General features: G+C 36.9%; 2 protein-coding genes across 2 annotated transcripts; both read left to right on the forward strand.

The window, feature by feature from the left end:
- The first annotated feature begins 943 nt into the window (after positions 1-943).
- Positions 944-3424, forward strand: LOC140239842 (alpha-N-acetylgalactosamine-specific lectin-like). The gene is made up of 2 exons (XM_072319664.1): positions 944-1201; positions 3155-3424. Exons 1-2 carry the CDS (start codon positions 944-946, stop codon positions 3422-3424), a joined length of 528 nt encoding a protein of 175 aa, XP_072175765.1.
- A 6036-nt stretch (positions 3425-9460) lies between these two features.
- Positions 9461-12920, forward strand: LOC140240092 (alpha-N-acetylgalactosamine-specific lectin-like). Its single transcript, XM_072319899.1, has 2 exons — positions 9461-9718; positions 12070-12920. The coding sequence occupies exons 1-2, from the start codon at positions 9461-9463 to the stop codon at positions 12337-12339; spliced, it is 528 nt and encodes a 175-aa protein (XP_072176000.1). The 3' UTR covers positions 12340-12920.
- Positions 12921-17603: the final 4683 nt, after the last annotated feature.

Raw genomic sequence — 17603 nt, forward strand, 5'->3', positions numbered from 1 at the left:
TGGCGCCAAAAATCCTAGTAAAGTTCGTGGAGTCGGTGGTCGTATACCTTTATTTTTACTGTTAAATAACCTTGGCGTTTGAATGAAGTATGATGGACGTTTGTTAAGAGGTTTGTTTACTCTCTTTCCTTCTTCATAAAAGCTCTGCTTCGAGCTGGTAATGACATTGTCTGTGACTGGCCGTCTGTTGTGACAACAATAAAGAAACCCCACTTCCAAAGAAGAGTTTTATTCGAAACGAAGCGGAAAAGGCTAAGGTGAGGAAAGGATTTTCGTATCTTTGTTACGAGTTACGCCAAGGATGCAATGCCTTTATAGCTAGAATATTTCGTCCTTCCAGGTTTTTTTTTTTCCTCAAAACACTATTATTGTTCCAATATTGCAGTTTGTAGAATGTTCAGCGTGAGGATAATATTGCAGTTGTTACGGTCATTACACTGCATTTCTGATAGACTATCATTTTTTTTTTTCAATAAGTATATTTCCCCCCTCTTGCGCCCATGGAAGAACAAGCAAGTAATCCTTTAACAGATTCTCTTGCATAAAATCTAAACAAACCAGCAACAATGTTAGTGCAAAGGAGATTTTTTCTTTTCTTTTCAGCATCCGCATTTTATACCACCTTTGAAGCATACAAAAACAGATCCGGACTGGTATGCAAATGATTTAGAAATGAAATTAAACAAGCTGCATTTGTTTTTTTGATCAACTGTGTTTCTGATCATTATAACGAAATGTAAACCACTTTTAATTCATGCATGTACTCAATCATTTTTGATCTAGTAAAAAAAAAAAAAAAAAAAAAAACCAGACAAACAGTGAAATTATTAGGAGAAGATTTGACCTTTAAAAATGTTGAGGAGGCACTCTTCGTCGTAAAGGAACAATCTCTGCATCTCCTTCCTGCTTGTTTGTTTGTTTGTTTTTTTTCCCTAATGAAGGCATGAAGTTTGTCGTTGCAATCCTCCTTGCTGGCGTTACCACGGCAACGCTGGCCTGCCCACCCTCCTGGAGCCCATTTAGGGGAAGCTGCTACCGATACTTCGGGGACCGCACGGTCCAGGCCGAAGCGGAGAACCACTGCCGGACCTTCTTCACCACCGGTGGACAGGGATCACTCGTGTCGATCGCAGACGATGTCGAGAACAGCTTCGTCTACGATCTCTTCCGCTCTGCGGCGGGGGACACTGATGATTGGTCGGTGAGTATAAGGGTTCTAAGTCGGAACTTGGTTCAGAAGCTAATTGCTCCCGTGTATAAAAGTGCAATTTTCTGTCAGCCCGAGATGTATTTGTCATTGTTGAATGCAACTTCATCCCAGGTTAAAGGGATGGTATAGGCTATAGCACTGGTTGAGATGGGCCTTCAGTTTTCCAACTTTTTAAAAGATAATAAGAAACCTGTTATGAAATATGAAAGAGCATACACTTCTAAGAGGAATTCAAAGCTTATTTTATGAAAATTGGTTTGGAAATGGCTGAGATATTGTAAAACAAAGACGTTCTGATAAAAAATCGAGACACGCTTTTTATTAGTATATACTTTGTAATATTGTCTTGTTTTGTTTCACATCTCAGCCATTTCAAGACCGATTTCCATCAAGTAAATCTTGAAATCCTCTCAGAATTGTATGCCCTTCATTATTTCATAAGTGGTTTCTGTGATCATCTCACAAAAAGTTAAAGTCTGAATTCTTCCGTCTCAACTATACAATCCCTTTGAGGTAATTTTTCATCAGTATAATGAGCCCATTAATAAGATTGTTTTTTAAAGTTTTTGCTTGTTCATTTTTGGCAAAACTACTTTGGACATTGCAGTGTATAAAACATACAATATAATTGGGTTGTCTGTGCCAATCGTCACGCAAACACAAGTATACAAAGGGTTACTAGGGATATTTTCTCCCAATATCAGTCGTTATGGAATCAGCGAATGCAAAAAGAATCATCACTGAAACGCTCAACGAGGTTAAAGGAAAGTCTGTATGTCAGTTATAGCTAATAATTTATTGTCTAAAGTGAATTCCTTTGAATGCCGCGCTCTCTGAATGTGAATATTGATGACACAATGTGATGTCGGAATGGTACGCTGATATGAAGAAAATGATAATGATACATATTGAATATTGGCTTTTTTCTTTTGCACGGACATAAAGTTAAACGGGTGCACGTCACGAGACCGACACCCACGAGTCATACAGCCCACAAGTCATACAGCTCACAAGTCATACAGCCCATGAGTTCGACACTAAGCCAACAAGGCCCACGAGACCGACGCATTACGCGCCGTGTTGTATCTGTCGAACTCGTGGGCTGTTTTCACCTAGCGTCGAACTCATGGGCTTTATTTGCCTAGTGTCGAACTCATGGGCTGTATGACTCGTGAGCTGTATGACTCATGGACCTGTTTTCAATGTCTAACTCGTGGGCTGTATGACTCGTGGGTGTCGGTCTAGTGGGATGACCCCATCGTTAAAGAGCATTTTATAGAGCAGCTTCTTTGGAAGGCGTGAAGAATGATCGTTACAGTTGCATTATGACATGTCCGATAAATACGTGTTTTGTTTTGTTTTGTTTTTAAATGAAAGACGAACACAAGATCTTTTAAAAGTATGAGTGAGCATATTTCTGTAGGCTTTCAGCATGCGTCAGTGAATTTATACCAAAAGATGTCAGAGAAAATTAAACACCTGCTTTTTCATTCTTTGATGTATATTATTATATTACTAAGCAAAGTGTCTACACCTCCCTTTGAAAACTCCATCCCGAAATGCCTACAAGTACGAATTTTACTTTTTAAATATGATCATGATTCATCTAAAATCAATGCAATTCAAATATACTTTATTTCCTTCCAAAAATGGTTGCAAATGATATCGTTTTAACAATGTTTGTTTTGAGTTCAAGTCACAAAGTATAATACGAAATGTGTACACTGTATATAAAACTGTAGCATAATTGATGGAAGAAATAGTGTATACTTTGCAAGAACGACAAAGAAGTTAACAGATTTACAGAAGTAGAGACAGAAGTATCACAAACAACAACAGCAGACACACACTCACACACACAAACACACACACAAACACACACACACACACACACACACACACACACACATTACTGTGTTTCACATCTATCTGGTATTCCCACAGGTTGACCAAACAGTGTATGGCTTCTGGCTAGGACTCTACCAGGAGGTCACCGACGGGCCGTGGCTGTGGACTGACGGGACGCCGGTCGGCTACTATAACTGGAAGACCGGTGAGCCGAATGATTCCGGCAACGCCGAGGACTGTGCCCACGTTTGGCGAACAGGCGACGCCGACGATGCGCTCAAACATTGGAACGACATCAGGTGCAATCTTGCTGCCAGGGCCATGCCGTACGTTTGCGAGATGCCCGATGATTACACCGCATGTTAAAATGCATCCTCTGCACCCTTGCAGCCTTAAAGATCTGGGGCCCCGTTTCATAAAACTTGTTATCAGCGACAAGTTGTCATAGGTGTGACAAGCTACAGAAATCCTTGCATTGGATTGGCTCAGAGCAAATTTGTCATAGAAATGTGGCAGTTGTCACTGATGACAAGTTTCATGAAACGGGCTCCAGAAGTAAATCACAATGATCGCCCGGGGTTAGGAAATGAATTAGGCCCTTCTTTATCTCGACACGGATCTTTAACATAGCTCTCTCTCTCTCTGAAAACAAAGCAATGTCATTTTTTCTTCAAATTAGTCACGTTAAATCTATTTTTAATTTCTTCTCGTCATATTCATGTTGCTGTATGCCTAGCCTAGGAATGAATATGTTCTGGTTGTATTGGTTGCTATGTCCATACACGTCAAGATTAAAGTACGCGCTGGCGATTCATTCACTTAATTCAAAATGAGTTTGTTTTTGGTTAAGTTGTATGTATTAAGCTGGACAATAGCGAGCATCCCTGCTGAAAAGAACACAGTGTCTCACAGTGTGAAACACAATATGAAACACAGTGTGAACACATTTTGAACACAGTTTGAAATCTCTTCACAGTGTTGAATTTCGGCCGTTTTAACAAAGTGAATACACTGTTAATTATCAATTCACAGTGTGAAGCAGAACATTACTATGATTATGAACACGTTGTGAAAAACCCCACCACAGTGTGAAATCATCTGCACACTGTCAGCGCTTTCATTTAGTCGCCTATGTGAACACGTTGTTAACACACTGTGGGACGCTATATTCTTTCCAGCAGGGTTATCTTGGCCTATTCCTCTCCTGTCCCATGCACTCGTGTCTCATTTGACGTCATAATTGGATTTCAGGTTAAAAAAAAAAAAAAAATCCATGTTGAGCTTGATCAAGATCGAATCTGTGATTGATTCAGCAAAGGCAAGCTTGACTGTTACCACTGTAAGATTGGATGAAATGCGAGCTATTTTTCTGCATTATTGCTGCTGTGTGTTTATTCATTTATGTGTGTGTGTGTGTGTGTGTGTGTGTGTGTTTGTGTGTTTGTGTGTGTGTGTATACACGGTGCGAATTTGCATAGAATATTTCTCCGCAGGTAAAAAAAAACCCAAACAAACATGAGACATTGCAGCACAAGTGAGGAGATTATAGCTGCCCTGTTTTGTTGAAACATTTGCTTCGTTTTGAATGTGATGCTGATATCGAGTGAACTTCAAATACATAACATCAAAAAATAAAAATGTGTGTGTATATGTGTGTGTGAAATTTGTATTATTTTGCAATTCACTAATTTGTATATTGCTTATATGAAAAAGAGAAGAAAAATAAAAGGTTGACAAAAACGAAAGGTGTGTGTGTGTGTGTGTGTGTGTGCACGTGTGCATACGATTAGGGATGGAGATGGCCAGATACAACTGAGTAAAATGAAATTAAACACACCCAACCCTCTCTGTGTTGGGAACTCATTAAGGCCATTTGAAGGTGAAACAAAAACCCAGCATTAATGCTTCAAAATAGTTCCAAAATGTGAGTTAGGGATAGAAGCAACCAATGTACAAATGTGAATTTATAATGTAATGAATATTAAGTATCATTATATACATAACATGTGAGCAATGGTTATAATTAAACTGTTTCCAGACTAAACCGTAAACAGTTACGATTCATTGAGAAAAATAACGATATTCCCCTGACATTTTAGGGGTGATACAACTGACCTACACATATGCATCAAAATAATGTGATATCTTGAACATTTTTAAATCTCTGCTCCAAAGGTAAACAGGACCTTTAAATGAGACCCCCGGATGATTTTCAGCCCTCTACATAATCTATTATGAACAAGTATAATTTGGTTATACTGGGTACAGAGTTTCAGAATTTATAATAATTGGGATGAGGAATTAGGGGAATTAGAATGTTTTCAAAATAAATAACAAATCACAAGTAACAAGGATGATGACATGGCAGCCTCACTATGAGAATGCATGAGTTGGGGCTCAAGGAAACAGAACAAAAGAAGAAGGCATGCATAGCTTATGCACAGGTGAACTTGTTGAGCACGTGGTATTGTAATGGAATTGCATTGCTACATTTGAAGAGTTTGTTTGCAAAAACCGATAAGTCCATTTTTGAAAATTTTGAAGTAAGATCTCTGTCATAAAGTACAAAATAATACCTTTAAAATGATATTTATCTGTTATTTATCTGTTGTCAATATGTGTTTATGAATGTGTGACAAAATCAAATTTCCATGCCATGTTTTTATACATAATTTGGACAATAAAGAGAAATGAAATGAAATGAAATATATTGGTCACTACATATAAAGGTACATTTTTGAAGTTATGATCTGAAGAAGCAAAAAATTTCTTATTATTCCCTTTATTTTTCTTGACCTTTAATCGCAAATATCTCCATTTGGCAAATATGGACTATCGGTTTTTGCAAACAAACTCTTCATTTCTTAAAGGGACATTCCAGGCGATTTTTATAATTTCACATCATGTAGTACATAAATCGACAACGCCAAGTATAGATTTGTGGAATTTATTGTGGTTCTTGAGCAGAGAAACAATACTTTGAAAAATCTTAAAACAAATTACACTGAACAAGGGTGATGACATAGGAGGTTCACAATGTCGTCTTTCAGAAATGTAGCAGTGTAATTCCATTACAATACCGCTTGCTTGCGAGTTCACCTGTGTATAATCTATGCATGCCTTCTTCTTTTGTTCTGCTTCCTTGAGCCCCAACTCATGCATTCTTATGGTGACTCTGCCATTTCATCATCCCTGTTCATTGCAATTTGTTCTAAATTTTGAAAATATTCTTATTCTTCATCCCAATTATCACAAATTCTGAAACTCTGTCTTCCGTATAACTAATTTTTAGATGTTCATATTTAATGTAAAAATCTGAAAATCATCCGGAGGTCTCCTTTAAATATGTGAGGCTCCCATGTCATCATCCTTGTTCAGAGTATTGATTTCTCTGTGCTCAAGGACCACAATAAATTCCATAAATCTATACATGGAGCTGTTAATTTATGTACTCCATGATGTGAAATTATGAAAATCATCTGGAATGTCCCTTTAAAACAGTGCGTACAATGCCATGATATGTAGTGTGTGCCACCTAGCACTCAAAGAAAAAAAAAAAAGTTTTTTAACACACACTTTTCTAAACCAGTGTGCAAAAGCAGGCGCTTCAAACGATAAGAAGGAAAAAACAAGGTTGAATGAAGTTTTATACATTCATAGACTGTTCAAACATCTTTTTTTTTCTTTAGTGTGTAGTTATCCCTCTTTCTCTATCTCTCTCTCTCTCTCTCTCTCTCTCTCTACCAAACTAGGCCCTATATATTATATGTAACTCATGTTCTACTCCTGAAACGAATGATAGCTTGGTCACAAAAACGGTTCACATTTTTAGTATATTAGTTTGTTTTGTTTTTTTCTTTCTTTCTTTTTTTAAATCACATAAGCATACCCCTCTTTTCTTATTTGGTATCATTAATCACCAGGTCTAATCTTGTATCCGTTCTCAGTTTCTCTTTCATTAACACTGATTACTCGGGTCTTACAGCCAAACAGGCTTGCTTTCATGTATGTTCCGTCATACTTCTCTTTGTTCAACCCCATTTCGGTTTCGACCAGTTATCATTCATTTGCTGAGTTATCACCGTGTACATTTTTTGTTTTTACAAAGGAATACATAAGGTGTCATCACTTTGGGCCCCCACACTTTTTTCAATCCGGAAGTACGTAAGTGGCGCTAAAATAGAAATAGATAGAGATCTTGAAGTATGGCGGCGGTAAGGTTGTGTGTTTTCTCTGAAGACCTTTTTTTTTATAACACCCGAAAATGGGAGGGGAGAGAATGAGCTGAGCCCCCCCCCCCCTTTTTTTTTTTGTTTCTTTTTTGCTTGTCAGGTGAAGAAACCCGGAAGTGGACGGGGAGAGATGAGCTGAGGACCTTTTTTTTTTTTTTTTTTTTTTTTGCTTGAAAACACTGCGCCGGCCCTGACTCAATACAATTATTTCTGATGTAATATTCATAAATGAGAAGTATGAAAAATAATTAAATTGAATTGAATTGAATTGAATTGAATATGGAAAGATTTTGGGCCCACGGGTTGAGAAGCGCTGCTTTGATTCATATTCTTTCCTATCGTCACAACTTCAGAGTTACGGTCTAAACAAACGAATAGCTCATGTAATTTCGGCAAATGGAAAAGCTTTGGAAAGTTGTGGAATCTAACAATACTATAAATATATTAAAGGGATGGGTATAGTATTGGTTGAGGTGAGGATTCAGCTTTTTAAGTTTTAGCGAGGTGCTTTAGAAACCACTTTAGTAAAATGTTAAAGAGCATACATTAGAAAATTCCAGAAGGAATTCAAGTTTATTTGATGAAAATCTTGTGTTTAAAATGGCTGAAATGTCAAAAACAAAACAAAACACAGCTATTCTTCAGATATCAAAGGTGGGTCCCATCTCTTATAAGGATTGCTCTGTTTTGGACATCTCAGCCATTTCCAAGCCAATTTCCATCAAATAAACTTTGATTTCCTCTTAGGATTACGGACTCTTTTATGTTTCATAGGAGGTTTTTCATTATCCCCCAAAACCATCATCATCAAAAAAAAAAAAAAAAAAAAAAAAAAAGGTGAAAACCTAAAGCTCCATTCCACACTGTATCTTATCTTTCATTGTCTTCAAGAAGTAAAATTCATAATGACTGTTCTTCTGTAACAAACATGACCATACATTATAATCCGGGACAGGGGGATGGGGTGGGGAAGGGGGAGGTTGACCACTCGGGGATGGGGATGATCTCTGCGTCCTACTCTTCCTAGTAAGGGTCAAGGGGTAAAATCCTGGTCGCCAAAAAATCCCAGTAAAGTTCTTCATGTTCTTGGAGTCTTTGGTTTGTACATACCCTTATCTTTACGGATAAAATATCATGTAACCTTAGTGTGTCAATGTAGTATAATGATCGACATTAATGTGAAGTGGTTTGTTTACTTTCTTTCCTCCTTCATAAAAAGCTGTGTTTCGAGCTGATAATGACATTGTCTGTGACTGGCAGTCTGTTGCGACAACAATTTAGGCAGCTCCTCTGTCCAAAGAAGAGTTTTATTCGAAGCGAAGCGGAGAAAGCTATAAGGTGAGGAAAGGGTTTTCGTATCTTTGTTACAGGTTACTCCAATGCTGCTGTGATAATTATTCAATGCCTAACTAGAATGTTTCGGTCCTTTCAAACAAAAACAATTTTTTGTTTCTTCATAACACCTGTTATAATTGCAGTTTCTGGAATATTCAGTGTGATGTTTCATGCAAATTGAAGTGATTTAAAGCTCAATTTCTGACAGGTTTCTCCTATATAAGGTTAGTCAATATGACGCAAATCCACTACATTGGCGGTAACAAAGGCTTCACCAGAGGCTAATCAAACATTTGAGATTCATAAGGGAATATATAGCATTAAACCCGGTGATAATATTGCAGTTGTTACGGTCGTGACACTGCATTTTTGATAGGCTATCATTTATTTTGTTCAATATGTTTGCCTCTTCTAGTGCCTATGGAAGTACGAGCAAATAATTGTTTGAAAGAAACTAGTCCATCAAAACTAAATAAACTAACAACCATTTTAGTACAAAAGAAAACATTTTCATTTCAGCGTATACGCATTTTATTCCGCTTTTGACTCATAAAAACCCCAGATTGGACTGGTATGCAAATGATAGAAATGAAATTAAAGAAGCTGTAGTTGTTTTTGTGAGCAATTGTGTTTGTAATCATTGCAACGAAATGCGAGCCACTCTTTATTTCATGTACTATAATGATTTCAATCTAGTTAAAAAAAAACAACAATGAAATTATAAGGAGAAGATTTGACTTTTAAAAATGTTGAGGAGGCACTCTTCGTCATAAAGGGACAATCACTACATCTCCTTCCTGTTTGTTTGTTTGTTTGTTTTTTCCCTAATGAAGTCATGAAGTTTGTCGTTGCAATCCTCCTTGCTGGCGTTACCACGGCAACGCTGGCCTGCCCACCGTACTGGAGCCCATTTAGGGGAAGCTGCTACCGATACTTCGGGGACCGCAAGCTCCAGGCCAATGCGGAGAGTCACTGTCGGACCTTCTTCACCACTGGTGGGCAAGGGTCACTCGTGTCGATCGCGGACGATGTCGAGAACAGCTTTGTCTACGATCTCTTCCGCTCTGTGGCGGGGGACACTGATGATTGGTCGGTGAGTCAAAGATTTCTAAGTCGGAACTTGCTTCTGAAGCTACTATTGCTCATTGTCATTGTTCAATACGACTTTATCCCAGGTTAAAGGGATGGTATAGTTTTGGTTGAGATGAGGCTTCAGGGTTCCATTTTTTTTTTTTTTTTTTTGGAGATAATGAGAAACCTCTTATGAAATATGAAAGAGCATACATATTCTAAAGGGTTTCAGAGCTTATTCGATGAAATTGGTTTGGAAATGACTGAGATATTCTAAAACAAAGACGTTCTGATAAAAAAAATTGAGACACGCTTTTTATTAGTATACCATTTTGTTTTGTTTTGTTTTACATCTCAGCTTTTTCAAGACCGATTTTCATCAAGTTAATCTTGAAATCCTCTCAGAATTTTATGCTTATGAACTTTTTTGAGTTTTACTTAAAGGGGATGGCTAGTAACTGATCAGTGGGAATGCTGGGGGATGATTGTTCCAATTCTTGTGGGATTCATTTAAGAGTACCTTATATATCTATTGTTGTGTGAAAATTATTTGCTTCAGAATGGTCTCATAGTCAAGTAATGTGCAGTTTAAGGGTTCCAGGCTAGCATGCCTGGACAGTGACGGGGCATTAAACTGCACATTACTTTAATATTAGACCGTTCTAGTATTGTTTGAGATGAGGATTGCGCTCTAACATTTTGTGAGATGCCAAGAAACCATTTATCAAATAGCAAAAAGTATACATTCTACGAGGAATTCAAAATTTATTTGATGAAATTGGTTTTGGAATGGCTGAGACATCTAAAAAAAAAAGCGATTGTAAAACAAAGAGGGAGTTTATTCCCAAACAATAAACAAGTAAAAAAAGAAAAATAAGTAAAACAAAGCGATTGTACTGAAAGGTGTTTCCCACTTATTATTAGGGCTGCTCTGTTTTGGATATCTCAGTCATTTCAAAACCAATTTACATGTTCTCTAAGATTTCATAAAAGGTTTCTCATTGTCTCACCAAAAATGTTAGAAACCGACGATGAAGATAGATTTCAACCAAAACTATACGATCCCTTTAACTTAACCATTTCTCTGCAAATTTATTTTAACATTGTTGTGTGTAAAGAAGACTACAATTCGAGGGTGGGGTTTTTTTTTTTGCCAATTTTTACTCTAAACACAAGTGAAAAGGGTTACTGGGGTGTTTTCCCCAAACATAAATCACAAGAAATCAGAGAATGGAAAAAGAATGATTACTGAAACGCTCAGTGAAAGTTAAGAGAAAGTTTGTATAAGATTTAAAACTAATTGTCTATCGAGTGGATTCCTCGTGCCGATCTCCCCCCCCCCCCTCTCTCTCTCTCTCTCTCGATCAATGTGAACGATGGCACAATATATGATGTCAGAGTGTTACGTTGAGATGATGAAAATATGATGAAGAATGTTGCTTATTTTCCTTTGAAGGGACCTCTATATTAAAGTTAAAAATTATTGATCGAGCCGCTCCTTTGGACGGCATGAAGTCTCCAGCACAAGAAAAGTTAAGTAAAAATTACTGGCATGCTGTTTTGAAAAACCGCCCTCCATATGCGGTTACATGTCGCGACATGTCATGTCCGGTAAATACCTGCTTTTTATAAAAGATGAACAACTTTCATAGTACATGAGTGAACACTTTGCTGTATATATAGGCTTTCTGCATGGGCCATTGAAATCACATGCCACAATTGTTATGTTAGAAGAACATTGAACCTCTGCTTTTTAAATTCTTTGATGAATATCTATTACTAAGCAAATGTCTACGCCTCCCTTTGAAAACTTCATCGCAAAATGCTTGTACAATAATTTTACTTCTTTAATGGGATTACGATTCAACTCTACTAAATTCACTTACTTATTTTGATGTCCCTGGGCCTATATGTGCACTGGACTTGTACTGTCGCTGCCTGGTAATTTGTATAATATTTTATCTCCTATGGCGACCAGGGATGACATCTCATAGCGCTTTGTATCCAGTGGAAAAGGCGCTCTAAAAAAAATGTCTACTATTAATAATTCAATTTAGTTACACTTTATTTCCATCCAACAAACTGTGTAAGATATACGTAACAAAGGATGTCTTTTTAATAATTTGTTTGAAGTTCAAGTCCCAAAGTATAATACGAAATATGTACATATGAAACTTTATCATAATTGATGGGAGAAACCATGCATACATTCCAAGAATGACAAAGAAGTCAATAGATGTATATTAAAGAAGTAAAAACATAAGAAGTAAATATCATATGTATATCACATACAAATAACAAACAAACAAACAAACAAACAAACACACACGCGCACACAATTATGTGTTTCACATCTATTTGGTATTCCCACAGGTTGACCAAACAATGTACGGCTACTGGATAGGACTCTACCAGGAGGTCACCGACGGGCCATGGCTGTGGACTGACGGGACGCCGGTCGGCTACTACAACTGGAAGATTCGAGAGCCTAATGACTCCGGCAACGCTGAGGACTGCGTCCACATTTGGCGCAGAGAAGATGGCGACGACGCGCTCAAACACTGGAACGATCTCAGGTGCAATCTTGCTACAAGGAAGCTTGCCTACGTCTGTGAGATGCCCAATGATTATACCCCGTGTTAAAATATTCATCCTCCGCCTTACAGATCAGAAGTAAATCACAATGATCGCCCAGAGTTAGGAAATAAATTAAGCACTTCTTTATCTCGACACGGACCTTTCAATTCAATTCATTTATTTTCATACTTCTCATTTATGAACATTACAACATAAATAATCATACAAGTTCTTTTACTTTGTAAACAATGTGCAGAAAACGAACCATATACATGGTAATAACACAGCAATTGTAATGATAACTGGTCGAAATTGAAATGGGGTTGAAGAAAGAGAAGTATGACCGGGGCCTACATGAAAGCTAGCCTATTTGGCTGTAAGCCCCGAGTAATCAGTGTTTGTGAAAAAGAAAAGGAGAACGGATAGAAGATAAGACAAGGTGATTTAATGGTACCAAATAAGAAAAGCGGGGTATGCTTTTGTGATAAAAAAAAAGAAAAAAAATATACTAAAATGTGAACCATTACTGTAACCGAGCTATTTTTGGTTTCCGGAGTAGAACATGATTTGCATATAAAGCTTACTTTGGTATATACACTATAAACTGTATATTGCATTAAAACAATCACATTTTTCACATAGCTGTCACTAGGAAAACAAAGCATTGTCATTTTTGTTTTTGGTTAATTCAGAGTATTATAGATTTCTCTGCTCAAGGACCACAATAAATTTCATAAATCTATATATAGAGCTGTTGATTAATGTACTCCATGATGTGAAATTATGAAAATCGTCTGGAATGCAACTTTAAAACAGTGTGTACAACGCCATGATTTTTCCTTTATGCCATCTGGCACTCAAGGAACAAAAAGGTTTAACCCTAACCAGGCCGGGCTTTTTGGTCTGTTCTGTGGCCGGGGGAGGGTTGATTCAACCCCAACCCCCCCCCCCCCCCCCGCCCCCGAGATCTCGGCCGTCGATCGCGCAATCACCCTGAAAATTGGCACATACATTACTTGTCACGTAATCGACCGAACTATCAAAAAAAGAATTTTTCATTTTTCATATTCTATATTGATTAATATGTGTGTAATCATAAATTTGTTCTAATTCAGAAAATAAAGCTAATGGCATCCTCATTTTTGGTTACATTATTCCTTGTAGCATTCCTAACAGTGTACTTGGAAAAAAAAAAATCTGGTATCAAAGTCAATTTTTTATGTGTTCTATTGTTTTATGAATTTCTTATGTATTTCCCTGGTGTTTTTGTTTTGACCTTTTTATTCATTTTTCCACAAAATTTATTACAGAACCTATTTGAAGCATAATTATGCAAAAATTAATTGATTTTAGCCATTGAAAGTGAAAATTGCGTATTATCTTTTTGAAAAAGGTGAAAAACTCTATTTTTTTAATTTTGCATAGACTTTGTACACAAAATCACGTTTTTGAGCCAGTTTCGGCATGACAAGCATGGTCTTGCAGCGTCGTAACGGTATGTCCGATTTTCGCGAAAATGGTGTCATAAGATGTGCAAGACTTGAAAGTAAAAAGTCAGCGAGCGGCGCGGTCAAAAAATGTCGCGCGGCAGAATGGTCGCGAAAAATGTCGATGGGGGTTGATTCAACTCCCCCCCCCCCCGGCCCTTTTAGGGTTAAACACTCACCTTTCTAAACCAGAGAGAAAACGTAAGCCTTTCAAACGATAAGAAGAAAAGAATATGGTTGAATGAAGTTTTTCGCACCATAAAAAGTATGATTGTTCAAACATATTTTTTCTTCTTCTTCCTCACCTTGAACGAGTAATCTTTTCTCTTTTAAATTCTTTTCACGTATAGCCCTTCTACTGTGATTTCAAATCGTGTGGCTGGCTATTAATTCAGAAGGTGGTACTAGTGTTCTAAATCCGATCTTCATTACTTGTCCATTAAGCAAAGTGCCCGATGTTTGCCTGAGGCATAAAATTATTGTATATAATTATATATATATGAAGAGTTTGTTTGCAAAAACCGATAAGTCCATATTTGCCAAATGGAGATATTTGCGATTAAAGGTCAAAGAAAATAAAGAGAATGATAAGAAAATATTTGCTTCTTTTGACCATAACTTCAAAAATATACCTTTATATGTAGTGACCAATATAATTTCATTTTAAAGGTATTATTTTGTACTTTATGACAGAGGCCGTACTTCAAAATCTTAAAAAATGGACTTATCGGTTTTTGCAAACAAACTCTTCATATATATATATATATATATATATATATATATATATATATAATAAAGGGTATATTTGTAAAGGAAGTGGAATGTATGGGCTCCACAACTGGGTATTTTGAAAAAAAAAATACCATACAGATAATCAGTTTCAGGATGTCATGCTGACTGTGGCATTACTTCAGAGAGTTGGAACAATACATGTGGGGTATAGTTTTCATGTTTAAGAGAAAAAAAAACTAGAGGGAAAAAAGGAGAGAAAATATGTGAAATAAGACAAATAGACAACATATTTGGTGGATGAGCTGTAATGTATTAAAGAAAATTATAACAAATTTGACACAGGTTCATTGATACTCTTTTGTGCACTAGTGTAAGCATGTACGTTCAAAAAACACCAACTTATATGTCCAACTGGTAGGATAGAGTCGCATTCTTTTCCATACATAATTGTGGCTGCATATTACTGATCCTATCAGAGGTGTAGCCTTTAGCCAAGGCTGTCTGGACGTATATCTCCTTTGTGTCTGAATTGAGACTAATCGCGATACAACAGCGATCACATCCGGGATATCCGGGATCGCCCAGCTGCTGACGCAGCTCGCGCGCCGTAGATCACTGTTGCCAACGCCATCTGTTGTCGTTGTGTTTGGGGCGCGTTGGGCACGCTTAGTCTACATTCAAGGCAGCGGAAGCCTTGTGCAAAGGCTAATGGAGGTGAGACACCTCTCTTGCCGAACCAAAAGCAGGGTTGTTGTTGTTGTTTTTTTTTTCAGAATTGGGGGGGGGGGGGTACATGTGCCTTACATAGCCATAATTATTGTGTCTTTTATCCAAAAAAAAAAAAAAAAGTGAGGGAGCCCAGCGCCGAAGGTGGGGAGAGTGTGCAGGGGAAGATTCTGCTTAATTATTACTTAAAATTCAAAATTCTGGGTGGAGTATATGAAAAAAAAAAAATGTTCTGTCCAAAAAGTAAAACGATAAGTTGGTTAATCATTTTAGTTGCAAGAAAGTAAACCGACCAATCAAATTTTACATGATTTCTCATTTAATAATCACGTATTTGAAAAATTTCATCTCTCAAAAGCGCAGCAATTAAATGGGTGGGGGAGGGGCGGTTGCTGCTGTGGGCGGGGGAATCTCCATCCCAGATATTACGAGGGAGCTTTTCATTAAGATTGAACAATCTGATGCACACTTTCGAATAGTAACAAAAAGATTAAATCAAAAAAGGAAGACCGTAAGTTGGGCGCCTAAGCATTCAAGTTCCAATAAAACAAACAAACAAACAAACAAACAAACAATAATAACAAAAACAACAACAAAACAATCCAGCCAACGAATTCAGTCAGTGTTGCCGGCCAGGTAGGCCTGTAAGGGGTATCTCTCCTTTTTCAGTTCAATTCAGTTCAGTTTATTTCTGCATTCCGTTTTCAATACAATGTATAACAAAATGTCATAAATCGTGTGAATTGTTCCAACGTATTGATACACGTTGTGGGGTACGATTTTCTAAAGAAAACGCATAGGGAGAAAACTATACAATAATATTAAATGGGTTAGTCAAATACCGGTTAGTGATTGGCTAAACACAGTCACGTGATGGAGGCACATTCGTTATGTTCGCCTATGGGTAGAACATTTTTGTAATGTTCTCCCATGGAAAAACATTTTTACGTAACAAATGGCAAACGATTGAACGATCAAATTTTCACGCAATCGATAGGATAAATTTGCCTATTCCATTATACAATGTCAAAAAAGCAGATGACCGATTATTGTAATGCGTACGAAAGTGTGATTTGACTAACCCATATAATATAACAGATGATGACTTTTGTTGTCGGGAACATGTACCAAACGTTCCACCCTCAGGGTTTGAAATGCTATTTTGGGAGGCTATAAATGCCTCGACTTCGTCTCAGGGCTTATAACCTCCCTCAATAGCATTTCAAACCCTTCGGGTGGAACATTCGGTATGTTCCCTCCCCGCCAGTCATCATCTATATAAGGTCAAATTGAATGTAAATTGAACGATACAGAGCAGTTCAAATTGGGGGTAAAGAATCATAATACAATATCACATGAAATTGGAAATGCAGGGGAACATCTACATAAGCAGAGCTTGACGAGGAAGATGGCCCCAGACAAACTAATAAAACAATGAATGAAACTATCTTAAAATACAACTCTATATCGTCATTCACGATACAGTAAATAGAATTGCAGATGGTGCATAGTGTCGTGAGATGTGTGTTGTGATGTGATAATGTTGATCTGTAAAAATGTGTTCGATACACTACACAATACAATGTGATATAGCTCATACTGTATAATGGGTAGTTACATTTGATGTTATCACAATCTTAAACTCGTTATTTAACATGAATAAAAACAAAAATCATGACATAAATCTATCTAAGTTTTGGGAGAATTTTGAAATGTAGAGATATCTTTTGATTCTCTTTTAAAAGTATTCAATGATAAACACTGTTTTAAGTCTAGAGGCAAAGGTTACCAGATATCTGGCCGATGGTGTTTTTATCATTTTCTCTGACTTTAAGGATTCGAGGGTTTTTGAGATGATAATCTCAAATTGACGCGTTGGGTAGGAATGAACTGCAGAGTTTGCAGTAAAAAAAAAAAAAAAAAAAAAAAAAAATTGAGAAATTTAGAAAGGCCACTATGTGTGTACTTTTGCATAAAAATTGCAGTCTGAAAAATATGTATTATCATTAACTTTCATTATTCGCAATTGATAAACCCAAGGATCGGAGGGAATTAAATAAGGGGAAATAGTCATTAATCGCAGAACACGTTTCTGAAAAATAAACACTGAATTTATTCTACTTATAAGCCACAGATTCCCCATGCAATATGTTATGTATGGTAAAATCAGAGCATTATATAAAAGATCAATAATAAGAGACTTTTGAGATATAAGATTTTTCAATTGGTATGAAATTGCCATTGCTTTGGACATAGATGTATGAATATTATGAATATGATAATTCCAAGATAAATATTGGAGTCGATTGTAATTCCTAAAACTTAGTGAAATTCACTTCAGGTTAAAGGCAATCCATCAATACATACCTCATACTGTCATAATCA

The sequence above is a fragment of the Diadema setosum genome, chromosome 16 (genome assembly GCF_964275005.1).
Source record: "Diadema setosum chromosome 16, eeDiaSeto1, whole genome shotgun sequence".
NCBI classification, from domain to species: domain Eukaryota; kingdom Metazoa; phylum Echinodermata; class Echinoidea; order Diadematoida; family Diadematidae; genus Diadema; species Diadema setosum.

Excerpts from the sequence above, each read along its gene's own strand:
- LOC140239842 (XM_072319664.1), top strand. The coding sequence starts at position 944 with ATGAAGTTTGTCGTTGCAATCCTCCTTGCTGGCGTTACCACGGCAACG. Across the intron at positions 1,202-3,154 it reads GGGACACTGATGATTGGTCG|GTTGACCAAACAGTGTATGG; the intron begins GTGAGTATAAGG and ends GTATTCCCACAG.
- LOC140240092 (XM_072319899.1), top strand. The coding sequence starts at position 9,461 with ATGAAGTTTGTCGTTGCAATCCTCCTTGCTGGCGTTACCACGGCAACG. Across the intron at positions 9,719-12,069 it reads GGGACACTGATGATTGGTCG|GTTGACCAAACAATGTACGG; the intron begins GTGAGTCAAAGA and ends GTATTCCCACAG.